General features: G+C 36.8%; 1 protein-coding gene and 1 long non-coding RNA gene across 17 annotated transcripts in view; one reads left to right on the top strand and one right to left on the bottom strand.

Annotated features, from left to right (window-relative positions):
* The window catches only part of SORBS2 (sorbin and SH3 domain containing 2), a 181,470-nt gene that overhangs the window by 73,054 nt on the left and 80,846 nt on the right, over window positions 1-27,570 (bottom strand). For 5 of the 15 annotated variants that reach the window (XM_064585681.1, XM_064585667.1, XM_064585672.1 and 2 more), the window contains exons 2-5: window positions 23,175-23,224; window positions 17,564-17,656; window positions 11,966-11,992; window positions 11,602-11,726 (exon numbers count right to left, since the gene is read on the bottom strand). In XM_064585681.1, the coding sequence (XP_064441751.1) occupies window positions 11,602-11,726; window positions 11,966-11,992; window positions 17,564-17,656; window positions 23,175-23,184 (255 nt within the window). In that variant the 5' untranslated portion in view covers window positions 23,185-23,224. Of the gene's footprint in view, window positions 1-786; window positions 823-11,601; window positions 11,727-11,965; window positions 11,993-17,563; window positions 17,657-23,174; window positions 23,225-27,570 lie in introns of all 15 variants that reach the window. The other 10 variants (XM_064585668.1, XM_064585676.1, XM_064585671.1 and 7 more) reach the window with 5 other exon arrangements.
* On the top strand, window positions 18,366-25,642 carry LOC135363704 (uncharacterized). 2 transcript variants are annotated; one of them, XR_010409725.1, is made up of 5 exons: window positions 18,366-19,525; window positions 19,997-20,171; window positions 21,039-21,269; window positions 24,263-24,507; window positions 25,336-25,642. It is a non-coding gene; the product is annotated as an uncharacterized LOC135363704 (long non-coding RNA). The 2 variants fall into 2 exon arrangements; XR_010409726.1 differs by lacking the exons at window positions 24,263-24,507; window positions 25,336-25,642 and adding an exon at window positions 21,598-22,811.

Raw genomic sequence — 27,570 nt, 5'->3', positions numbered from 1 at the left:
TAATCTAATCATAATAATATTTTATATATATACTTATCTAAATTTCTGAGACAATTTCTTTTTTTTAAAGATTAAAAATATTATCAAGGCAAATTACTATACAACTCATTAACTAGAGCAACACAGTATAAATATAAATGACTCTAAAATGAGTAAGGAGAATATAGTTGATTTTTTCATCTCAGAGTAGGTTTATGAGGATGACTGTAAAGGATTTTCTGGAAGGACAGACTGTATGGAGTTGGTTTAGATATAATTTACACTTATGTGAATAAAAATGCTTGGCAGCAAAATGAGATGGCAGACAAGAAATCAATCAGTCCTTGTGTTTGTCCCATGGAGATCTGTTTAAAAAGTGATGGAGGTGAAAGAAGGAAGAATAATTTGATGCATGACAGCAGTGGTGGTTATGGGGGTGCCATCTGTCATGGCAGACCTCTGACCCACAGTTGGGGAAGGTCCCAGAATGGTCAGGGGTGTCACGAGTCAGCCACCTGAGCTCATCTGGGGTGGCAGGGGAAGACTCCCTGAGAGAGCCTGAGGTATGACTGTGGGTCAGGAGGTCAGGAGCAAGGAGAAGGGGTTTATAAAAAGCAGTGTGAGAGGGTCAGCGGTGGGGGGGTTTGTTTGTGCAGGTGTGAAGGCCCCAAATCAGCAGGTGGTGGCGGCGTCAGTGACCTTGGCTGGAACCACTGTTGGGTAAAGTGGTTGAGTTAAAAAGCACCACAGAAGGAAGGCATGAAGGAGAAGCTTCTGGTGTGGTTTGTGTGTCTGTGAAGCATTTACCTCCAGCACACTGGCAGCTAAGTTCTGGTTTCCAGGCTGAGTTTGAGGGAAGAGTCAAAGAGATATACATTATCCAGTTAATAAAAACATCTCTTTTTGCAATGTGTCAGAGAAGGCTTTATTCAGCTTTATCATCAGCTCTATTTGCAAGACCTTTAAGGAATACATTCAAAGGATTAGGTGTCAGCACACAGTACAGAACAAGCATGGAAATATGAAGAAAATGAATCCGGTGAGTGTTTTTGGAAATAAGACCAGTTTTCACACGGCACTGCATTGTAATGTTGAGTGGGAGCTTTGAGAGTGTTGGCATAATGGAACTTTTCCCTCAGAAGTTTTGTGTTTGGTACCTGTGACGGCAAAATAATACCAGGTTGTCTATTGGTTGGAGAATTCGTTTCCTTTCAGTAGAAAAATCTTATAGCAGATTTATCCTTACTGACTCCCCCACCCTGGAAATTGTCCCCTGAATATAAAACAGGTTGTCTCATCTTTTTTCTGACTTACAGATATAAAGAATGATGAACCAAAAGTGATTAAGTGGAAAGGGAATTTTGTTTCCTTTCCACTCAGTGAATCTCTTTTTTGATTTCACTATAAGATACTAAGAGAATTGAACTTTAAAATAACCGAGCAGTGCAAATAGAGCTACCTGTGTATCAAAATGAAGTGGACACAAAAATCAGCCCCTGATGATGGTTAGAAGGTACCCCAGTTGGTTAGAGCTGCTGTTGGTTTTAAGTCTAGGTAAAGGAGAAAGAAACTGGAGAAACAAAAGGTTTAATACCTCCAAGGCTATATAACTCAAGAGGCTAAACATGGTGGAGGGGTTGTCCGTGAAAGGAAGAGAGTGGATGGCCCATTACAGGTTGTGTAACTATCCCTTTGTACCATTGTGATGTCTATCCACACAGTCAACTATGATTATAAGCATCACCCTCATCATGAGTAAAGGAAACTCTGAAGCAAAAATTTTTTTCTCAACTCCTCCCTACCCCCATCAAAAGAGGGTTTTTTTTTTTTTTTTTGAGTGTTTGATGTAGTGCAAGTTGTAAGACCAATAGCCAGAACTATTCTAGGGCATTAATACAAGGATGGGGAATGAATTAAAGAAAACTGTATGTACTTAGAAATCTTGCCTCGTAAAGGTTTAAATGGTACTATTTGGTGTTCTTGGCCAGCCATCATTTTAATAACAGTTGATGTCACAGAGGCTATTGATCTCATAAAAAGTCATAATTAATTCTTTTTCTCAGACTTTTAATTGAATACTTAAAATCAAATATATCTCTTTCTCTTAGTCATAGCTGCCTTAAAAAAATCTCATGAAAACTATTGATTCTTCTCTTAGGAAAAATACACAAATTCATGTATACATAAAATTCTGCATAAACTTAATCATAAACTTAACTTTTTTTTTCACAAGTCCATCTTTATTGAAAACTGCAGTATTAATACATAACAATTCTTGTTACAATAAACGTGCCTTTAAGAATTTTAAATCTGAGCTCATCTACTCATCAGATTGCATAAAAAATTAAAATAGTATGAATTTACACATAATGGAACTGGCTCAGGATGGATGTTCCATTCCTTTGTATTGATGGACACCGTAAGTTCAATGCAGAGGTGAGGGATGCCTTTAACACTGGAAGACAATGCTGACTTAAGCTTAAAAAAAGTACCAAGAGAACGGTCTAAAAAAAGTATTTAAAAATCATTAAAAAAAAAAAAAAGGAACCATTTCCTAGTCAGTCACAGCCCATGTGGCTCCTTGGGGCTTCTCCTCCATCACAGCAACCCTGCCAGGAGTGCAACAGAGCCTATTTTACTGACCACTAGTCTGCACGAGGACCCGTGGGAGACTGACAAGGCTCAGGAGGCCCAAACGAGAGACACCTGTCATCTCCAAAACACCAGCCCTGGGAGCAAAGGTCTCCTGAAGCCCTCTGCAGGCTTCCTGAACAGACACCTGCCTCTCCTCTGTCTCCCTGTCCCAAGTAAATAAACTTTAGTCCTGGGGATTCAAATAAGGTTATCCCTAGGGGGTTTTCTGTTCTTCAAATGAATGGGGGGTGGGGGGGCTGCATGCTAGGGGTGGGGGAGGAGACAAATCGTGGTTCGTGGATACTGGAAAGCACGTTCTTTATCTAAGGAGTTAAGAAACCCTGGGTAAAAAGACAGATTTCCTTATCCTATTTTTATTTAATAAGATGGTTGTTGTGCTGAAACACACTTATTAAAAGTGATATTCTTGTACTGTATACAGTTTTAAAATCTCTAGAATTAACTGACAGAGATCTTCAAGTTAGCCAGAACTTAAAATGTTCTAGTAGGAAGGCATCCACATTATTAGTAAATTTTTATAATGAAGTAAAACTGTATTATTACGAAGTAAAACTATAATATTATGAAACTATAACAATTATAATTGAAGATGTTAGAATCTTGCTAGAGGTCCAAATGCAATTCAGTATAAAGCTGTCTTGGGTGAGGATAGCGTCCATGGAATTTCTTATAATAATGCAGTCTCACTAAAGAGTTTTCCATATAACATGAGTCTCTTTAGTTTTGCTTATGTAAAGTGGAAATTTTGTTAAGCAATATAAATCATGCCAAAGGATTTGAGTTACATGCTCAAAGACGTTTTTTCCCTTCAAAATTAAAAGGAAAATCTAATGACTGTAACCCTCAGTGGATTGGCTTCTCTGTATGCATCCTTTTGGAGTTGTTACATGTCAAACACTAAAGCCTATCCTCTAAAACCACCATTGTCATGGGTAATATGATCAATTTGGTTTATAGCATCGTGTGTCAGAATGGTTTTTACCCATTCATTGGTTCTTCCAAAAGAGTGCAGAACTATTTCACTTTTTGAACTTCTCTCACTATCTCCTGATATGTTCACAATTTTGAGTCTTAATATATGTGTGTGTAACAGATGAAATAACACTCGGTGAGTCATACCACACTTCAACTGCTGTAGACGAAACTAAAAAAATCAACTCTATAGGCTACCTACACAAAATCTCCTCGTTAATGAAATTCTCTCTCAGATATAGCAGGAGAGAAAACTACATTATATGTGTTTCTCTGAGGAAAATGTGATGAGTAAGAGCAAGAGCCTGAAAAGAGGAGAGGAAATATGTTACTAATCTGGATTATTTAGAGTAGGGAAAATTAACTTAAAACAAGAGTAGTTTTTTTTCTCCTACGGAATTTGGTGGCAGACAGATGACTGCAGAAAATCATCTTAGTTGTTTTGTGTCTTCATCTTTCAAGACATGTAAGGTTAAGGTGTTTGACTATAGGCCAAGGCTCACCAACTTTTGTTGGTATACGTTCCTTTTTACTTTCTCCAGTTGTTAATCTGTTAGGGAGGGAGGAGCTTGAAACATCAGTTTGTTGCTGCCTGGTTTCTACAAAAGAAAGGGACAGCACTTAAACCCCAAGACACTTAATATTCTAAGAGAGAGCATTCAGTTATTCAGAATAGCATTGAACATCTTGGTCCAAATGAATTCAACCCAGAATGCTAAGGGGAAGCTGTTGATGAAAGAGATCACTAACTCTAGGTTGGGTTCCTTGAGGAATTAAGGAACAAGGAGATGCAGGAAGGATGAGTGTCAACAGTGGAAAGATGTATTGGTGGTGTGTAGGCCTAGCCAACTCAAATTCCTACCCTGGGCTAGGAATGTACTCAGAATGTGCAGATCGAGCCAGGCATTAGATAAGAAGGAATGGTGGGGCCATGGTGGCATGGAGAAGGCATGTTCCTCCTTAAAGCCACCAAATTAAAAATAAAATGAACTCAGTAGCAAGCAAACAAAATATATCTATAATTGCAAGTCCTCTGTGGTACTCGGAGAATATGATTTTGAATCATGGGAAGGTGTCATATTTTAAGAACGGTGCCAGAAGATGGGGTTCAAGAGTCAAGTTATATCAGAAAACAGAGGCAATGGAAGCTACTGGTTGACCTGTGGGTCTGGAGTCGGACAGATGGGGCAGGTCCTGTCACCTCCCTCGGCCTCAGCTTCCTCATGTGTAAAATGTGGACATTAATAAAACCCATCTCCTAAAGCTCATAAAAATTAGGTGTGGAAATGTAAGTACTTAGTCCAGTGTCTGGTGTGTTGTCATAGCTCTCAATAAATGAGTCATTTTTTAAAAAAAAACTGAAATGCTTGGAAGGCACAGGAATGCTTTGCACAAAGCAAAGAGCAGGGTAGAGAGAACAAAAATATGAAACTGTCATGTAGAAAAGGGAGAGAACTTCACCTCTTTTGCTCTGGGGGAAGAATATGCAGAAGTTAGGGCAGATTATGACTCAATATTATAAATACTTTCTCATAATTAGACCCTACAATGGCTTGAGCTTTGCAGAGCTGCCTCTTAAAGTAACTGAGCTCTCCATGCCTAAGTGTATTCAAGAAGTCACGCACATTCATTGGTTTGGAGGTGTTGTGGAGGAGATCCTTGGTGATTTCTAAATTCATATCAGGCTCCAAAATATGCTCCACTGTTCAATCCCTCAAATATTCACATGACATACATTAGTCAGATGAAGCAATTGCCCGAGACCTGATCAACTAATAGCAAAGCAGACCAATGAAGAAGAAGTTGTGGGACATTGGTTGGCCGACCTGATGGCATACCTGAATGATCTGGGCTGGTATTGATGGGATTGGTCTAGAAAGCTCACTCTATATTCTACACCTTTCCTATCATTCCACACTGTTGACATTTGTTCATGATTCTGCTTTCTGTAACTTATCCATCTCGATCCCATGGAGCAAAAGAGATGACTTCTCTTCTTCTTCTTCTACATGACAATGAGACAAATTCTCCTCTGAGTCCTCGATATATGTGCTGCAGCAGCTGTGAAAGTAAGGCTTTGGCAAATGATTGATTATGTTATTTCATAATAGAAGGGTCGAGTTTATCTTCCTGAAGCAAAGGGCACAGCGTTCACAAATGCCAGGGAAAATGTTCAGGGTGTCGCTTTTGCTGTCTTTTCAAAGCTTCTGGCTTCAACCTTCACTTATCTGACATTGAAGAACAATGTGACGTTTTTAGCAACAGGATATCTGTTCCCACAGTAACAGAAGGGGAACACACCTCATTTTGTGTTCTCGCTATTCATAACTTTGTAAGAAGAAAACTGAAACATATAAAGTTTATAAAGCAGTATGTTATCAAATACAGAGAGAATCAAAATGCCTAAAAGTAGGTTGCTGTTTTCTTCTTAAACCCATGGTCAGACTTTAATAAAAACAACAACAACAAAAAAGTAAATGAAACTGGTAGGACGCTGAAGTTTCCTTTTCAGTTCTCAGTGCAGAGAGTTTTTGTTTATAGTAGAGCCTATATTGGGCTGATTACAGCTCTCAGTGTTTAATGAGAGGTCTTGCCAAGAATGTGGAATGTAAGTGTTTAAAATGAAAAGGTCACCATTATGAAAGGCCATTACATGGAAAATGAGACTTAAAAATGACATATATCAGAATAGGCAAGATGTGGAAACAACTTGGATCGGTAGGTGAATGGATAAAGAAAATGTGAATGGATAAAGAAAATGTGGTTAAAATGCCCCAGCATACTTCAGCTCTAAATGTGGTTTCTAAATAACAGTGGAATGTTATTCAGTCTTAAGAAAGAAATCTTGTCACATGGATGATCCTTGAGGACATTATGCTCGGTGAAATAGCCAGTCACAGAAGGACAATTATTGCATGATCTGAATTACATGAGGTATCTAAAATAGTCAAACTCAGAGAAACAGAGAGTAGAATGCTGGTTCCCAGGGGCAGGGGTGCGGTGGGAAGATGGATTGCTGTTGAACAGGTATAAAATTTCAGTTATGCCAGATGAATAAGTCCTGGAGACCTGCCCTACAACATTGTGACTGTAGTTAACGATACCGTATTGTACATTTTAAAATTTGTTAAAAGGGTAGATCTCATGTTAAATATTCTTACTACAAAAAAAAAAAAAGTCAAAACTACAACAGTGTTAGGCCACCTTTTGAAAAAGTGCTATAAAAGACAACACACTGTCATCTTGGAACAAACTGCAGGTCAGATGAAATAAACTTTAATCCACTCATAAAAAACGTATTGTTGAAAACAATATATTTCCTTTTCCCAATCAGATACAGAGTTTGGAAAAGGGATACTAATTTATTTTTTATTTTTTTAAAGATTTATTTATTTGAGAGAGAGAGAGAGTGTGAGCAGGGGTGGGAGCGGGGGCAGAGGTAGAGGGAGAGAGAATCTCAAGGAGAATCCACACTGAGCGCTGAGTTGATCCGGGGCTCAGTATAAGGAACCTGAGATCATGACCTGAGCCAAAACCAAGAGTAGGACGCTTAACCAACTGAGCCATCCAGGTGCCCCAAAAAAGGATATTATTAAAGAAAAGACAACAATGACTACATATTGAGGGATTATTATGTAGCAGGCACTATGCTGAATTCCTTATATACGGTATCTTACCCAAACCTCACTCCAGTGCTGTGACATGAATGCCATTAGTATTCCCATTTTACAGATGAAGGACTGAGACTCAAGGATGTGGAATAAGTGGATGAAAGGGCTTACAATAATCACACCTTGAAAGGCTGACTTTGCAATTGCTCTTCTCCTAGTCTCTCTTAAGCCCAATCTGAGAAAGTCTCTGTCCCCACTACTAAGTCAAGGGTAAGTTAGCAGGGCTCATGGTACACTTGTCCTATCAGCAGTATTTGTGCAGTTAACTGTCCCTTCTCCATACACTTTCCTAGCTGGGCTTTTAGGATACCACATGGTCCTGGATTTCCTCCTTCCTTAGCGTACGCTCCTTTTAGTCTCCTTTGCTGGTTCCTCCTCTTACTATGGCGATGCTCTTGGGTTCAGTTCTCAGGCTTCCTGTTTTCTTTGTACTCACGCCTTGGTGATCTCATTCTGTCTCTTGCCTACAAAAACCATCTATAGGCTGATGGCTTATATCTCCATCCTAGACCCTTCATCTGAATGTCAGACTCCTATATTGGACTTCATACTTGACCTCTCTATGTGGATATCTAATAGACACTTCAAACTAACCATGTCCCAAATGGAACCTCCGATCTTTCTTCAAACCTGCTCTACCCTCAGTTATCCAGTCTCTATAGACAAAGGATGGCAAATTCCGTCCTTCTCAGTTGCAAAGACTCAACAACTTGGAGTCAATCTCAGCTCTTCTCTTTCTCTCATGTCCCATATATAGCCAGTCTGTTAGGAAGTTCTCTTTTCTCCATTTTCAAAATACATCCAGAATCCGATTTCTCACCACCTTCATTGCTTCCACTCTGCTTCGAGCCACCATCATTTGTCACTTAAATGGTTGCAAGAGCCACCTGACTGGCTTGCCTACTCTCCTTCTTGCCCTACTATAGTTTGTTCTCAACTGAGTTGCCAGAGTGATTCAGTTAGATGATGAGTCAAAGAACAATGTGGCAGCTCAGAATCTCCCAATGACTCCCATTTTTATTGAGAATAAGAGTTGAATCCTGCAATGGCTTGCAGGGCTTGCTGTCATCTGGCCTCTGTGGCCTCTGACTTCACCTCTGCTTACTCCACACCTCATTTTCTCCCTCTTCTTCCACTGGCTTCCTTGCTGGTCCTCGAGCAGCCCCAGCATACTTCAGCTCTAAAGCCTTGACACTAGATGCTCTCTCTTGCAGGAATGGGCTTCCCCCTTCAAAGCTATTTTGTCTTCTCAGTGAGGATTCTTTGACTATCCTAAGTAACATGAACTCTGCTCCCCAGATCCCTGCTTAACATTGCTTAGTTATTTTCATAATCTCCTTCTGTTGTAGGTAATCTACTTATGTAAGTTTTTATTAATACTTGCCCCTCCCTGGCAAGATTTTAATTATCAATGGTTTCGAATACAGCTCTGTGACTAGGACAGACTTGACTCATAGTAGATGCCCAATAAATAACTGTTGAATGAAAAAAAAAATCTTAATTTTTGGATCATGCTGATTCTCTGGAGATTATGTAATGAAATCAACTATCTCTGGTCAGCATGGATAGCGACAAAACTTCTAAAAAGGAAGTTACCAAACTTAAGTTTTCAAGCATAATAAAACCATTTAGAAGAACCAAACTATGCTAGATGAGTAACCTGAGTTGTTAATGTGGTGGTGTTTGCTCTGACTTCTCCTACCCCTGCTTCCTGGAAGCAGGTGTCCTGGGACACAACTAAGTTTGCTCTCTGACACTGGCAGAACCCTGTCTGTAGTGTCTTGATTTTCCTCCCTACCTCGTGGAATTGTGGAAGTTATTAATAAATATAAATAAGTTGTAACAGTGCCTGAATATAATAAACTCTTAGTATTTGTTAGTTGCTATTATAATTATTGTTGTCATATTTCATAGGGGCTTTCAAAAGATACTACCTTAATTCGAAGAAATTTCTCTAGTGAATTAATTTTGCATATCACAATTAGCTGATGAAGGAGATATTTTAGTAGAGGTATGAAAACACCCATTTATCTTTTTAATTATCTAAGCTTAAGCTTTCTGCTTTATAGGTGGGGGAAGGGATGGAGTTGAACTGAAATCTGTTTATCCTTAAAGCTTATGCTCTTAAAACTAGGCCATTTTGCAAAAACCAAGAAGAGGAACACATTTCTCTTCTAAATGATGAATAAAGTTCAGCAGAACTACACCATGAGTGAATTTTACATATAGGGAAATAAAAAATTACTTTCTAACTGTCTGGGTATTAAGGATTGATGAAATACTTTCTGCAATAAATTTTAAGAGGTAGAAATTGATCAAGGTTCAGTGAAAATGAATATTGAGCTACAAAGGAATAAATGCTGGTTGAATTAAGATACATGTTTCCTGCCAAAGTGAATTATAACTGTTAATTATTTTAAGAGAATTTGTACATGTAAATAAAGTAAATCTAGGTACTCAGAGGTCTGGCATAAAAATATTACTGTGAAACTTAAAAGTACTTTGAATGCTGAAGTGGTTTGCAGAGTCTTAAGTGATAACCAATTCATCAATGACTTCTAATAAATACTTAGAAGGAAAAAATTTTAGAACATGATTTCTGGATAAAAGATCTGTGTGTGTGTATATATATGTATATACACATTGATATATATTACTATTTTTTACATTAAAACATACCTAGAAATTTATTGATTAATTTAGTAGGGTTCTAAATAGGAAGATGAGGAAGATGGTTTCTTTCTCCTTTCCCTTCCGGCTTGGAACTACAAAGCATTAGGTTATATAAGAAGGCCAAACCAAAAGAGTTAGGGTCTCTACTGAACACCTATAAGAAGAGATTGGAAAGTGTAATGTACCACCCGGCAGTCTGAGGACTGAGAGGCCGCAGCAACTGCAGATTTTTGTCTCTCTTGCTGAAGAGGTATCTTTGTAGTCTCTGGAGAAAGCTCAGGTAGCTGTTTGTGGCTTTCAGGATCATGTCCTGAAACGGGGTTTATCTGAATGGAAAGAGATGCTGTGTGTATCTCAGGCACTGGGTTAGGAGGTGGTGAGCAAGGCCTTTTGAGAAATGATGGCACTTCCACAGATTGGGAAAACTGTGGAGTATTAGAGTGGACATGACTTTCTAGATCCTGGTTATGGATTAGTTTCAATGTAGAAATTCTTCGAGTCTGAGAATCTTGCATACTATAGTCCTCTTGTAGAAATGGGGTGCTGATATCAGCATTTGGTAGGGGACCAGTGCTGGCAGCTGGTGGTAGCGGGTTAGTGATTTTTTGTGTATATGACACAGTTGTGTTAGATTCTTCTGAATACACAATTGTCTGGTTGGAGTCATCATTAGAATACATAGTTCCCTCAAGAGGTTTTTTGTTAGTAAAGTACTTTGTACAGGAAGGAGTGTGTGTGTTAGTTACTAATTGGTCTAAAATGTCACCCTTTGTGGGATTGGTTATCAAAGAGCTACAAAAGCTCTCTTTTCTGGGTGGTGGAAAGGGTGCCTGGATTGCCAAAAACATCCGAAGAGAGAAATAATGTTGAAGGAAAAACAGAGAGAAAGTCAAAGTTAGTCATTATAGAAACCATTACCCTTAATGAAAGTAAAGCAATGTCATACCTTCTTATTATTCTACACATTTTGTTGGCTAGATGAAATGATCATTTTTATTCCATTTAGAATGCATTTTAATTTATTATCAATAGTTGCTCTCCGGGAGAAAAGAGTTTTTATAGAGAATACATTATGAAGTTTGTCTCCATCTATATTCTTGAAAATTATGTTAAAATGACATGTGTTCTCTTGGCATGTTTTTAGACCTTGAGGTATATGCATATTGTTAGACTTTGAGGTATGGGTACTGTAAATTTAGTCACATTGTTTTGATAACACTTTTCACGTTTGGGGCACAATTTGACTAATATCTCCAACACAGAGTATTATATTTAGTTAATATAATAAGCAGTTGCATAACTCATGTTTATTGAATAAATAACATATTGCTGACCTCATAACTTCGAAATCCAAAGCATCAGCTAACAGCTTTTTAAGAATTAAAAAATAATTGTAATCATTATGTTAGAAAGTGATCTACCTTTATGAACTGAATTAAAAATAAAAACCCACAAAGCCTGTTTTGAACTTAAAATGTGTCTTCTATGTTGTAAATACAAGGTTGGCAAGGAATACAAATACAAAAGCAAAACATATTAAAGATAAAACATGTATCTAAATATGCACCTGTTACTAGAGAAGAGGCTCTAAAGCGGTAGTCTGATAACCATGCTTTAACATAACACAGTAGACAAGAGTGTGCAGGATTACCTGAGTTGGTGATTTTTTTTCTTGTAAGTTTGGGCGAACGCTTCTAAAACCTTTTGCTGCAAGAGAGGAATATGTAGCATCTCCATTCAGTGTCTCTTGATTTCGATCATTGTAAGATCTCCAAGCTTTTATTAAGGGAAAACAAATTGGATACAAAAATATCTACATTCACTTTTAACATTTTTTTGGTAAAATTTATTTTTATTTCTAAAATTGAAGATTTCTTTTTAGAAATTAAATTTAGTTTAATAGACATAACTGTATATGCAATTGAAGTTTACTACGAGGTCAACAATGTGACTACGGATATGTTAAGAAAAACTCACAACAAATGTAATGATTATTCAGAATAGCTTTTCTGTACCTGAGTCTGGTGACTGAGAATCACGCCCTAAAAGAAAAAGAAATGTTGAAATTAATACTAGCAAACAAGCAATGAACAATCCAGTAAAGATCATTTGGCAAAAAAGCCACATCCACTTTTTTTTTTTTTTTTTTTTGCAAACATGATCTCATTTCTAAAACTCTAAGTTAGTCAAATCTACTAAATGGGAGGTTTGTGCACTTATTTTTATTTCAATGAGATTTTCATTCATTAATCATAATATGTAATTAACACATATAACAAACACTGATTTTTTTCCTTCAATAATATTGCAACCATGTAATTCTCTCTTATTGCTCAAGCTGCATATATGAATCTTAAAATATCAAATTAAAGGATCAAAAGGTATCTGGTTTGTAAGCAGTGACTGTTTCTTCAAGCATTAAATCAACATCGGATACTTAGCTGTTAGTGCTCTGGTGTTACTAAGCATACTAAACTCCTGTGTTAGATAGTGATCGATTTTTTGTAGTTTGCACTTAATTTTTATACTTTAAGAAAGTGTACTTGTTTCTACCATATTATGTGATATTTTCAAATCATTCTCTACTCTAGACTTTGAGTTTCCTCCTTATTGCCATTTTAAAGTCATTTTGTATTCAAATATGAAAGAGATGTTACAATATATTCCACTGTCTTGCAGTAAGCTGTGGAAAATGAGTTTCAGTATTAAGAAATTGCTTTTATAATGCAGTTGGAAAGTGGCTCAATGACGTATTTACTGTCGGTTTTATTCAAATTATACATTCAAGAATCTTCTGTAACTTATGCACACTTGAGGCAATTGGTTTGTATTGCTTGGTTCTTTTATACCACATGGTCAACTTCACATAGAATCATAAAGCCTGAACTTTAGAAAGGACTTTGGGGGTCATCCAGCCTGATCTTCTATCTAATCCTAGACTCCCCCCACAGGGTCCCTGAGACCATTCTTAAACTGCTGTATTTCAGTGCCTAATAGAACATGAATGTTACATGTAAAAGGGACTCTTCATTTTCTTTCTAATGTTTATGGGATATTTTGAAATCTAAACACATGAATTTGGAGTGATAAAAATGAGTTGAGAAATGAGAGTTTGACTTTTAGATAAAATATTTGATATTCTTTTCAAATCAAAGGAAGAAAAAGAAATGTGAATTAGCACAGAGTACATTACCATGTCTCCAGCTCAGGTGAGTTAGAGAACACTAACAAATCTTTATCCTTTATGATAATAGCTAATATAGTGTGGAATTTATCTCTAATGAATTCAAAATCAGAGTAATAAAATAGGTACCGCAAGTAAAAATAGCTTTCAAGAGTTCTATGTGGAATGCTTACTAGACTCTATTTCTAGGATTTAATGGAAGCAAAGGTGATTGAAATTCACTATCACTTAAATAATAATGAGGACTCTATAAAGAAAATAAACAGGGTAGCAGTACAGAGCAATCATTAGAATTCTGCTTTGGGGCACTCAGGGAGAGAGATGTCATGACCACCCGCATGTCACATACTGTTTGTGGACAAGGAACACGTTTTGGGACTTGAGGGAATGGCAGTGAAAAGGGAAGCAGCATGACTAATTATTATTTATATTATAATTATTTGCTTAAGAATAGGGATTTTATTTCACTCTTAGTTTGATAAAACTGAGCTCATAAAGAAGGGTGTGTGGGTATATGCCGGGGGTGGAGGTGGCGTAGACATGGTGTAGAGGAGGAAGGTATATTGACTGAGCAGATTTGAAGGACACTTGAAATAAACTCCCTTTAACTGATAGTTTATTCTTCTTACTGGTGACCACACTGGAGATTATGAAACCCACAGTGGGATAAACATTAAGTGTGAGACTCAGAGGACAGTCACTTTGGGATCCACCAGCGGCTTCTCTCTCCCCCTGTACTGGGCCCAAGGATTTCCAAATGAAACTGTACCTCTGCTACAGGAAATATGGGATATTAATGATGGTGAGCTTTTTAAAACTATACTCAAATTAAAAAAAAAATAAGGATGAACTCTACTGAGCCCTGCTTAACATGGTAGACACACGTGTGTAGAATTATGAGCAAGGAGAAGGGAGAAAAACGGCCATGGATTAAAACTTCAGGATGAACCCATATTTTAATGAGTCTTAAGTTAATGATTAAAATCTACTGTTAAGTGGGTGGTCTCTTAAGGATACTCAAGTGTACAACGTTTGTTTCTTTAACATAAAACCAGTTATAGATATTTAATACATCCAGTCCTGATTTGCTATTTTATTATAATCCTTCAGAGGCACTGAAAGATAAATACTATCCCACATGACTACTATTAACCATAGACTGCTTTTATTTAATTTCTGTGAAGAACGCTTAGGAAGGGAAGACAAGTGTGATTTGGAGCAGGTAACAGAAAGCATCCTGGAACCATGGCAAGTAAAGAGAATATCGGTTAAAAAAAAAAAAAGTCTAGCATGTAAATGATTTGGCAGAGTCATGGCAAAAATGGTTTTGTCCAGTAGCTTGTTCACTTCTGAAAATTCTAAGGATCAGAGCCTTTAATTCCTGGCATTCTTTAGTTGATGGTCATTGCTTCTCTGAAAATTTAAGAATGAGTAAATGGGACAAATTTATCATTCCCTGGCTATTTTGCATGTGAATATAAATAGGGTCTGTGAGAATTAAGAACTATCAGTACTCTTCACTGGTACAATGAACATCCCCCTTCCAGGCAAAAGGTGGTGGACACCTGTCACAGAAGTTGGCAAGGCATTCCTGGCTCAGGTTGGAGATTGGGCTGGATGCCCTCAAAGGTCCTTTCCGATTTTATGATTCCAACATCACAGTTTTTATGTAGCTGTGTTTGTGGTAACTGTTACATCATAATCTTTACTCTGAGGTTTTATTTAAATTCCTCTTAACTGGTATGCTATATTAGACATTATAAACTATACTTTTCTTGAAAATTATGATGATTTTAATTCTTATAGCTCCCTTCTTTAGAAAGCTCAAATGCTTTCCAAGAATTAATTAAACATAGTAATTCAAGTCAACTAATTGCATGCCTACTGTATTTCTAAGTACTGTGATAAGATTTTTTATTTCTTTTTTTAATTTACTCTTATTTAATTATGACAAATCCTTCTGAGTCTGGGAAATGATTAAGTTCTCAGAGAGGTAGGAAAATGACAAATGAATTCTTTTTTTTTTTTAAAGAAAGGAAACTTGAGGTATAAACAGATGAGATTTCCCAAGGGTATGTATAAAACACATGGGTGGCGTTGGCCGGACCCAGTCACCAGAGCATACCAGTGTTATCTTAGACTGCCAAGTGCTTTGGTAAAATGAAATGGTCAACATAGTCATTGCTGTGGTTTTAGCTTGGGTTGAAAACATCACGGTGTGCTATGAATTGTTCACTGGACTTTACCTCTAAAGGGTGGACAAAGACACACTGATTTAAGGGACTAATAATTGATGACTAGCAGTTCATACTGACTTTGTGACCTGAGGGAGGATGGAGGGAAGCTGAGAATCCTTTGTGGAGGTGGTCTTTTACTTATAGGCTGTTTTATTTTAATAATCTAATGTAGTAAATATTTACTAATCCCCCTTTGATTCACAAAAAGACACTGTCAAATAAGTTCTTGTGAAGGCTACCTCATACAAGAACCTCATTTCTTGTATAATGAAAGAGGCATAAAGAGGCTGATTTCTTTCTTCAAAATGTAATTAAAACTTCCTTGAAAAGGGAATATATCTTACGTGTCTAATTAATACAAAAGAGATCCATTTTTCATGTAACAAAAAACAAAGTTCAGGGGACTCATTCTCTAGAAATCTTAGACCAAGTGATATAAAAGTTTAAATGGTCCAGAGCCATTACATACTTTTACTACTGAAGATTATTTCATTTTCCTAAAGTATTAAATCTTTTGTTATTTTGATTCTGAAGCATTAAAATTTTTCCACTAAGCTGAGTGATATGAAATTGGTATTCTAGTTTTGACTCTCCAGAATGGCAATCTCTATTTCAATCTACTGTTATTTCTTTTGTGGTCACTTTTGTAAATCATAACAATTTGGCATTGTTGAAATCGTGCCACGTTCCCTAGACGGGCCACTCAGATGGTCCACATCTGAATAGCTTGGGACGGAATTTTACTTGGTTGAAATGTCAATGATATTTGTGGTTCGGCATTCCAATTACCTGCTGGCCTTAGAAATTCTATTTATTTAATCTGTTTGTTTGTTTATTTTCTTTTTCCCTTCATTACCATTTCCCTCAGGTATCCACATTTGAGTTTGTCTAACATGTTTCCATGTGCGTACACACACGAACAAACATGTACAAATACGTATGTAGAGATTTTTCTTAACCAAAATGATATTATGCTATATACATTGCAGTGCAGTTTGTGTTTTTTTAAAAATGCACCATATAATGGAACTTGTACATCAAAATCCATTTAAACTTGTACATCAAAATCCATTTGTGAACTGGACGTGGTGGTGGGTAAGGGTGGGAATTCTACGCCTAAAATTGTGGGTTTTTTTTCCTCAACATGGCTGGCTAGTTTAGGATCAAAGTGGCTTTAACCAAGGACATCTTCAGTATTAATTAACTACTAAATTTATGTGTGTAAAAGACACTGCTAGGCACAGTGTGAATTAAAATTATTTAAACACTCTCCATCTCTCTCCAACTTCTCCTAAACCCACAAATATTACACATAAAAAACAAGGAACCCTCCACTAACCAACCCACAATCGAACCAACTAACCAACTAGCCAACCAACCAACTAGTCATGAGAGGGTATGGGCCTATTTCAGGGCCTCCAGCCACTGGGGTTGCAGGGTTCACCTTGATCCTTCACAGCAGTAACCCCTCTCGGTGCAGACTGTACCCACAGGCGTAGGTCATAAAGAGACGCACCTCAGTGGATGCCAAAATAGCACACTCCCAGTTACTTTCTACAGATACATACATATAGAATCTGTGGGTATGTGCTAATCTTAACTGGACCAAGATGTTTAAAAACTTTACATTAGAAGGGTCTTTGCTGATTGGATTAAAGGAAGCTTTAAGGTCTTTTTCAAAACTAATATTTTATCACATTGCTTGTGACCTTTGGCAAAGAAGTGAATTAATAACAATTCACTTTCCTGCAAATCCCTTTTCCTGCCCCCATGTGTACCCACCCCCCCAACAGTTTTTAGGTTAAAAAAGAGCAACTAAAGCCCCTGTTAGTTATCGTAACTAAATATTATATTAATTTAGTTCATGAGAAAAAAAACTTAAATAGTTAATTAACACTTGCAGTTGTTCCTCAGCACATTTTTGGCAGGTGACTGTTGTTTTTAATTAGTTTTTTTGAATTTTTTTTGTTTTTTTAAATAAGATATCAGTTTCCCTTGGCTTTTTATTTTTAGAACAAAAAAAAGCCAGAAGGGATAGGAGCTATCCTTGAGACAAGAAAACTAAGAACTTGTAGGGCATTCGAAAGGTATTTACAGCTACTTTCATCATCCAAACAAGATAACTCTGGAAAGAGAGAAAGGTCAGATTAAGTCATTCGATTGAGACATTCTGTGAGTTGGTGATATTATACCTGCAGCCAATAGGTTTGGAGAACTTTGAACCCTCTTCACAGATGTTAATGTAACAGACATGGTGGCACGTTTGCGAGCATACCCACCGCTATCTGAAAGCAAAAAAATGACACAGCAGAAGCCACAGCAAAGGAGAAAAGCACATGCAGTATCATGCATTCTAAGTGGAATGTGCCAGACATCCATGAGGAGGACGAGCAGTCAGGGTTAGTAACCATGGAATATATCTGAAAATTTCACACCCGCCCCAAGCCAAAACAAAGAGAACAGAACAAAAAGAACCCGGGGTCTGTCTTAGAAATAGATGCCAGTGCTTTAGTAAAAACACAGATTTTATACTTAAGATTTTATGGGTTTTCTTTAATGAAAACACAAATATAGAACTCAACTTTGTTTATACCATTTAAATTCAATTCATATTAAATTTATAAGCAGTGTGAGTAGCTTTTAAGGTTAGGGACAACCTGTCTTGACTCAATATTGAGAGCTATGGTATGACCTATTTTGTATCCATCATTTAGGTGTTGCTGTATTTTAACTATTTATGATTCCTAAAGGTAGCTGGACTCACTTCTTGAAGTAAAAGTTGTTAACTGATACAGGCATGGTATATTTGATGTTTAGGGTTCATAAAGAAACACGTATTATTACAGAAATTCTCTGTCTTCGCGTAGTTATTATTGTTATGGAAATAATTGGCTTATTTGGAATCAAAGGCAATATTGATATATACAGTATTGAAATGACCAGTGTTTAAAAAATTACATTGTTTTTATGCTATTGAACAATATGTATATGAAGATCTATACGCTTTTACTTTAAGCAAATCGCAATGTGAGATAAAGCAAGTGAAAAGGCATCAGCTATTTTAATGTGATATGAGAATTTAGACTTCTAAAATTAGAAGGTTCATGTGCTATTTACGAACAGATTCCAATTTCATTCCCACATTCCTTTGTATATGGAATGTGCAATAAATAGTTTTGCTCATTCCCCTGGAAGGAAAACAACTGAAATTGAATTCTTCTTGAAAGTTAGAACAAGAAAAACAAATAAAAAACCACCGATATGATAACATAATCATTATATATTGCCACATGGTATTCTTATTTTTCCCCTTGTTCTTTATTTCTTAAAGTATCCACTTCGTTTATTGGAAGTGAGGGAATTTGAGAGTGCTTGGAACTACAATTTGAATTAATTCCTGGTCAAATCACAAGCAGTAAGCTCAGTAGAACTTAAAATTGGTAGAATGATTCTCATATCAAGATATAATTTCTTAAACCTATGTTTAAAATAACAATTTCCTAATGCAGACAATAGTTAATACAGAAAAATGATTGGAAGTAACAGATGTGAATTCAAATAAATCAAGATCAAACATAGAAAGACACAAATGGTAGAAGCATACAATACTAAAGAGATCTTTAAGAGAGGCACGAATAGGATTTTAGCAAACTGCAAAAAAAAAAAATAGCTACAAGAGGGGGAGTGTTTCAGATAAAATCGAGGTGATGTCAGTGAATATGTGGTCTATAGTAGCCATCAAAGGTCTAAAAGGACTGTGTGGTGAAGGGTGTCGAAAGTGGAAACTGACTTCTAAGAAATTTTATTTTCTAGTTCTCTGAACTCTGAACATCTGAAAACCAGCAGGAATGGGAAAGAAAAATTTCACAATGAGGAGATTCAGAGTCACCGGTTAAACACGTGGTTCCAACACTGTGTGCCGAGGCACCCATCAGGAGGTTCCCAAGGGTTTGGGAGGATATTTAATGTCCTTGAGGAGAATACAGTGATACCTATCAGACCCTGCATGAACTACTAGCCTGAGCCACTTCCCATTTTCAGCGTAATAGATTGAGCTGTCTTCCTTTATGTGATATCGCATCTCTGAAAAGCTGAGTTTTGGTGATCACTGTGGCAAAGAAAATAATTTTGGACCAGTAGAAGAGAGCGGCGAGGTATGCTCAAATTCCATGATCTGAGATGTTTTGGTGTGTCCAACAGGCACACATATCCTGTTAGTAAGTAACTATGGTTATAAAGAATAAAATAAAATGATTGTTTTTTTTTATTAAAGTATATTATTTTTTTCAAATTGCTTCTCAGTTGGTAGAACATAAGTGCTTATTAAGTTGTCCACACCTACTACTTAAAAAATAGAACTGTTAGGTATTTCTTTTGGCTTGAAACTGAGATATCTTGGCACCGTAAAACAAGAAAGGGTAGGAACCTCTGTGTTAAACAATTTCTGTAGTCTAAGCAGTTCTAAGACCTACATAAAATGAATGGAGAGTCAGTCTTTATTAACAGTTTAGTACAGAGCTCCCCTTGAAAAGTTGAGACGATTGTGAAATTGTTAGAAGAGAAACATCTATTCTATTCTGTTTCTACTTACTTATGTGTTGATAACTGTCTGTTGTTCCTTGAAGGTATTTTTTTAAGGTCTCAAAATGAGGATACTGTCTTGCACATGCAAGATCATCCTAAAGAATCCTGATGCTGTTCTCACCTTCACACTCATTCATGGCCTGCAAAGTGGCGTACTTTTGCATCCAGCTGTAGGCCTCCTAGGAGCTGTTTCCAACTGCTGGGAAACACTCATGGGTAAATCACACACTATGCATTATTTGATGCCTTTCTCTCCTTCCTTTCTTTTTTTTTTAGATTTTATTTTATTATGTTATGTTAATCCCCATACATTACATCATTAATTTTTGCTGTAGTGTTCCATGATTCATTGTTTGTGCATAACACCTAGTGCTCCATGCAGAACGTGCCCTCCCTAATACCCATCACCAGGCTAACCCATCCCCCCACCCCCCTCCCTTCCAGAACCCTCAGTTTGTTTCTCAGAGTCCATAGTCTCTCATGGTTCATCTCCCCCTCTAACTACCCCCCCTTCATTTTTCCCTTCCTACTGTCTTCTTCTTTTTTAACATATAACGTATTATTTGTTTCAGAGGTATAGGTCTGTGATTCATAAGTCTTACACAATTCACAGCGCTCACCTCCTTCCTTTCTTTAATAGCTAAGATTTTCCTTAGAAAATAATGGTCCACAGGTTCTAAGAGTGGAAATATAGCATGTTTTGCATATTTCTATAGATTGTTTAGATACATTTGTATGAAAAATGAATCCCATTTCTTTGGCTCTTTTATAATGTATTCAACTAAAAATGAAAAAGCTAACTTAAAATAATATTTTTTTCAAAAGCTTTAGTGACTGACACATCGACATTGAAATACTAATATATCTTTTTAATGATTGATAGGTAGATAATAAAGACCAATTTTATGTACGGAAATTTAGGAACGAAACTCTACTTCATTTTGTAGATACAGCAACAGTGCTTTCTTCAATTTCCTACAGCAATGTTTATATATATATATTTTTTAAGGTGGTTTGTTTTTATAGCAACATTATAGTATTACTTCGGAATTTTATTTTATTTTTTTATTTTTTTTTTTTAAGATTTTATTTATTTATTTATTTGAGAGAGAGAGAGAGAGAAACAGCATGAGAGGGGATAGGGTCAGAGGGAGAAGCAGGCTCCCTGCCGAGCCGGGAGCCCGATGCGGGACTCGATCCCAGGACTCCGGGATCATGACCTGAGCCGAAGGCAGTCGCTTAACCAACTGAGCCACCCAGGCGCCCTACTTCGGAATTTTAAACAAAAGTTTCCAGTCACTTCTAATCAACTTGGTATGCATATGTTTGAATATTATATTTTATATGTACATATGTGTATAAAGTCACCCAGATAAGCAAAATAACTATGCAAATTAGCATTCCATATAGAGCTGAGCTCACTCCTTTTAAATGAGAGCATACTTTCGAGAGTTACATTCATGCTGATGGAGCAGTAACTTGGCTCAAGTACCCCAAAGACCTAAGCGAATGTACAAATTTCTCTTTGCCTACTTTGCTTTTAGGACTTGCATTCTATGACAAGGAAGATTAATTATTGAATGCATTGTAATGAATATGGCATATTTAGTATAATCACATATTATCCCTCTGTCATTCACAGCGTTATAATATAAAGGCAAATCAGCACTCCACAAAATGAAGGATACTGGGAAGTTAGCTTCAAGATAAATCTGTGGGAAGATGCCTGAGAACAATCAGTGAATATTAACTTTCTCCTGTGGACATTCTGCTGGAGTGATGTTCACACCATGACTTCTCCTGTTCAGCTGTGTTCTCTCTATTCTTTTCGCTTTCTTCAATCCCTTTGCCTAATAGTATTTCTGCTTTCATTTCCCGCGTCTGCCTGCCACATTTCCAACTGTCCAAATGCCTTTACTTGGTCCATTTCTAGGGTTATCATTTCTCTTGATTTCTAAGCTTTCCTTATATATTTTACTATGTCCAATATCCTCATCTTGCCTGTTGCTCTCCACATTTATTTATTTATTTTAAAGATTTTATTTATTTATTTGACACAGAGAGAGAGAGCACAAGCAGAGGGAGAGGCAGGTTCCCCGCTGAGGAAGGAGCCCGATGTGGGGCCCGATCCCAGGATCCTGGGATCATGACGTGAGTCGAAGGCAGAAGCTTAACCGACTGAGCCACCCAGACGCCCCTGCTCTCCACATTTCTAACTGCATTTTCGGGGGCCAGCTGACCCACGGTTCTCTGACGTCTCTGCTAAGGGGCAGCCACAGAATCATGGACAAAGACAAGTGACCATGTCTCCACACTTGATCTAGGGATTAGATATATTGGTTCTCACCAATGATTGTTAGTCCTCCCTTGGGGCATTTTGCTAACAACAAGAGACAGCAAAAAGGCAAGCAGCTTGATGTGAGAAAATATCTGGGACTACCCTTTCTACTTTGCCATGGAGTAACTGCCTAAAACAACTTTCCAGACATCACCTGTGGATAGGAAAGAGTATTTTTAGAACACAGGTTACAGAATTTCTGTGAGAGAGTTGTTTTACAGAATTACTTGGTAGAGAATATAACAATTACGGGGGGGAAAGCTGAAAATATAAGTTCAAAGATTTCTACTGTGGAAAAAAATTCATATGTACCTAACATGTGTCACAAACACTGTACAGTTAATCTGTATGTAATACAGAGTTCAGAGACCTCAATGTTGTTAAAGCTAGTTGGAGATACTGTTCTCATTCTAAAAATATAATGCTTACCTCTTTATGTGTATCGTGTCTAGATTAATTAAGCTGATCTCCTATGAAGTTTGCCACTCTATCTGCTAACACTGTTAACATAACATGTTTATAGAAAGGGAAATTTTAAGTATTTTCTGCTAGAGCTATTTGCCTACGAATTTATCCTATTTTAAGTGAGAAATTTCAAATGTATGCATTAAATGACATGCTACCTTTTTCTAGAGCTTATAGGAGTTAATTTCAAGATACGGTTATAGAAAAGGGAGTAAGAGTAGATAGCAAAACAGAAAATTCTACATTTGATAGCCATAGGATTGGAGCACAAAAAAAAAAAAAAGAGAGAGAGAGAGAGAAATCAGGTAATGAATTTAGACCACTCAGATCAGCAGAGTACTAAACTTAATGATTTGGGGCCAAGATGATTTTTAAAGACCAAACTAAAGAGTTTAAAACTAACAGAGACAGCATACCTGTATTCATTTTGACCTTGGAGGGTTTGCTATTAAAGTCTTCAGTTTTCCTGTAGAAAAAAAATGATGCATTAATTTGTTCACTGCGTGTGGAACTAAATATCAGGAAAGAGTGTTTTTGTTTTGTTTTTGGTGTACTTGTGCATTAATATCACATTGTCATTGTCTTATTTTAAATCAGGGTTTAATAAGGTGGGCAGAATTTATAATTGTATTCAAGTTAAACTTCAGTCATTATTGGTTCTTGATCATAAACATAAACTTAGGTTTTTGTTTAATGGTGACCATTCACGGATGAAAATCGAGAGGAATTTTGTGAAAAATTAAATTTCTTTTACATTTATACTGACAGTTTTTGTTTTCTAACCCTGAAGGGGTCACCTGGTTGGTAAGTGTCCTCTTTTGGAAGGTACCCTGGTACTTTGAAGTCATTACCTTATATTATTCAATTTATTACATCATTTAATTTATTTTATTTGAGATCATGACCTTACAGTATTCAATATATTACTAGGTCAATGTATTGAACATATATTTTGAACAAACAGTCAAGGAAGAGGAGATTCACCTATTTTTTTCTTGAGACACAGGAAATAAATAGTTACTACAAAACCGATTTCTGTTTCAGCATTAGATACTGTGTTTTTTCCCAATGAAGTGTTTGATGTATAACAATTGAGATTAATTCATTAGAAATGGTTGGTGGAATGTTGCTTGCTGTAGGAAAAAATTTAAGATATTGTGTATTATTTTCTGATATGTGAGATGACTTAGTTCTTTCCCTGGCATATTGTCTTAGCCCATTTTTAGAGTTTCTCACTTATCCACACACTGAGACCAAAGGGGAAGGACATGCTGTCATAGGAAGAAGCAATTCTTTTAAGATTGAAAGCTCTGAAAGAAATGTTTAACCCCAGCCATTCTGCCTTTGCTCTTGATTAGGACCCGTGGTTAGATGAACATGAACTTCTCTAGTCCCACACTTTCCATTTCCATGTACATTAGCACTCTAACATCTGATAATTTAAAATATATATATATTTTTTTAATTTAAAATTTTTTAAAGATTTTATTTATTTATTTGACAGAGAGAGACACAGCGAGAGAAGGAACACAAGCAGGGGGAGTGGGAGAGGGAGAAGTAGACTCCCCGCTGAGCAGGGAGCCCGATGCGGGGCTTGATCCCAGGACCCTGGGATCATGACCTGAGCCAAAGGCAGACGCTTAATGACTGAGCCACCCAGGCGCCCCTCAAGTCAGTGTTTTACTTGGTAAACATGTCTGAGACCATGCATCTCTGGCTGCTAAGCACCATGGTGGACAGGGCAAAAAGGTAACAGCTTTATTTTGAGCAGGGGGCAAAGACAAGGCAGCACTTTACAGCTACATTGTAACTAGATCCTGCATTGATAATTTAAAATATTTATACATTATGATTAAGTGGGGATAAGGTTGAAATGAAAAAAATTTGTCATGATCTGCCAAGAAGGACTTTTGATAAATATATTTCTCTTCAGTCTCTAGAAAAAGCACCAAATGAGCTCCCTGACTTTCTTATCTTTGCCAGGGTTCTTGCCCTCTCTTCCTTTCCTTCCTGTCCTCATGTTGTTGGCTTTATTCATTATCCATCGTTTCCTTTCAATATGGCCATCGAAGTTCACCTCTTACAGAAAGCCTGGTCTTGCTCATCACTACTGTGACATTATAATGATAAAATGTGAACACCCGCTAAGTACAACAATACCTATCTTCTCTCCCAGGGTCTGTGAGAAATGGCAAAATATAATAGCATGGGAAAAAAAAAAAACCTCTTAAATGACAGGAGACATAATTATGAACCAAAAGGAAAAGGATTTATCTTTAATGACTAGATTAAATTCCTAATACCTTGGTATTCAATCAATACTAAAGCAGCGAAGATAGAGAATGGATAAAATCACAGTAATGATAGTCACTCCAATTTATTTTTTAGAGCTATAAGCTGAAAACAATACAGATGATAGCCTTGTTATGTAGTATTTTTGTGTCACCTGATTCTGTTGAGTGTCACATTCTTGCCTAAAGCTGCCATCTCTAATACTGAGTTACTAAATGTTATGGTGAATTTTACAGTAAAATTTCACAGGCCAATTGACTTTCCTTTTTTTTTTTCTTTTTAAAGATTTTATTTACTTGTCAGAGAGAGAGAGAGCACAAGCAGGGGGAGCGACAGGGAGAGGGAGAAGCAGGCTCCCCGCTGAGCAAGGAGCCTGATGCGGGACTCAATCCCAGGATCCTAGAATCATGAGCCAAAGGCAGAAGCTTAACCAACTGAGCCACCCAGGCATCCCAAAGGCCAACTGACTTTCAAGACTGAACGAGGGAAACTTTATTAGGATGAATTTTATCTCTGATTTTTCAGTGCATACAAGTAAGAGGCACATGCTTCACCCTCCCCCGAATACACAGAAAAATGTGGCAGCTTGTAGAGGAACTCTACTTGGTAGGCTTCACATGGCCTGTATTGAAGATGCCAGTGAAGTCAGGGAAGAAGGCCGTGGTCAGTCCAGGAGCCTTGAGAAAGCTCCATCAAACATATTTATTTTAATCTCTCGGTAGCAAAACTCTTAATATGTTAACCTTAAATGGGTAAAGTAAATGGAAAGGAAAAACCTCAGGGGATGTCTGTGACCAAGTCTGAGGCAACTGCTAAAACAAGAAGGAATAAACAGTCTCCAGAAAATGAGGACTGGAAGAACATTTCCCAAATTCTACGTTAGCACTCCTTTTCAGAACGCGGTTTGTTTAAAACTGTCCTAAGTTTTAAAGCTGAATGACAAAGATCGTGTTTGCCTTGGAACAATATGGATTGTTAAAGAAAACATCAAACAGAAGGAAGGTCAACAACGCTCGCTCGGAATACAGAACCTGCCAATACAAAATCGTAATGTTTTTATGTAGAGAACTAATCGTCAGCATTTGTTGTTTGAATTCAAATGCTGATATTTACAAAACATCTGCCACTCAAAAAGAAAAATAAAATTAACAGGAACAAAGAAAGGCGCCACAGATCCTTGAGATTTTCATTTTTAAAGTGATGTATCCTGTTACTAATAAATGTAATTTGTGAGGTTTTTAAGCTTCTCATTGTTTTAGATGTCATAATGTGAAATGACTAACTTCCTAATCAGGCAAGACATTTTCCAAGTTGTTAAAAGAAGAGCCAGGGTGATTGAGCTTTCAAGAAGAACCTGAAATAAAAGGCTTCTTGGATGACTAATAAAAATGCACGATTCTATTTCCATTATTTGTACTAAAGCCGTTAATAAATCCACAACTGAGAACTCTCTTTAGACAGTTTAAACTAAAACGAATCTAATCTCTTTTGTTCTGTTCTGGAAAAGTGTCTTAGATTGTACTTACAGAACAAGCATAGATTATTCAGGAAAGCATCGAATTCCTAGAGTGTTTGCATGCTACTAGAAGAGAGAGTATTTCAAGCATTCTCCTAAATTGGATGGAACAAGGGCCAAGACAATGAAAACCAATGATAAAATACAGACCACTTTGAACCTCAGCAAATAATCCACAGAGCAAAGAACTCTCTGTGCATTGGTGTCAAAATGATTTTCCACAGGTGGTGTGGAGCTGTATTTACTTAAGTTCAGTTCTTGCCAAGTCTTATGTAAAAAGCAACTTTATATATATACTAATTTGTATATAGCGATCTATTTGTTTTTGTATAAGTCAGAACAGCTTTCATTTCCAATATGCATATGGCAATAGATTGGGTTTGTTGTTCATGCATGGGTAACAATGTGACTTTGTGTCTGTAGCCTTTTAATTCCGCTTGCATTTCTTTCGATTATCTGACATCCATTTTTTTCTTATGGATCAGAACAGTCTTTATACCCAACAGGCATATGACAATAGACTGGGTAATTTAACTTTTGAATGAGGGTCCTAAGAAGATGTTTGATTGTTCATGCATAGGCACTAACATGATTTTGTGCTCATAATCTTATAATTCTGCTTGAGTTCTTTTGTTTATCAGACATCCCATTCTGAAGAGAAGCAGAGGCAAAATCCTTTTCTCAGGTTTGGCCAAGAATTCTGTATAAATCATTTTATTTTTGTAGACTCAAATTCAAGCACCAAGACCATCTATAAAACTATAGGACGATGTTTTAGCTCAGCTAATGTGAGAAGGTGCCCAAAAGATTTTCCATAGAAAAATTTTAATCCAATAATTGCTAGGGTTATTTTGAAATTGATCTATTCATAGCTCATATATTATTTAGAAGAAAGGAAACACAGTCTAAGTGGTAGGAAAATATTGAAGGGTGTTAGATTTTTTAGAGACACAGTTTAGACACAAGAATAAAAATGATGCATGTTGAGGCTATGCACCAGATTT

The sequence above is a fragment of the Mirounga angustirostris genome, unplaced genomic scaffold (assembly GCF_029215605.1).
Source record: "Mirounga angustirostris isolate CCGP_5_RB_7025 unplaced genomic scaffold, mMirAng1.0.hap1 SCAF_2, whole genome shotgun sequence".
In the NCBI taxonomy this organism is placed as follows: Eukaryota; Metazoa; Chordata; class Mammalia; order Carnivora; family Phocidae; genus Mirounga; species Mirounga angustirostris.
Note: the sequence above shows the minus strand (reverse complement) of the source record. Positions and strands in the feature narration are given on the sequence as shown.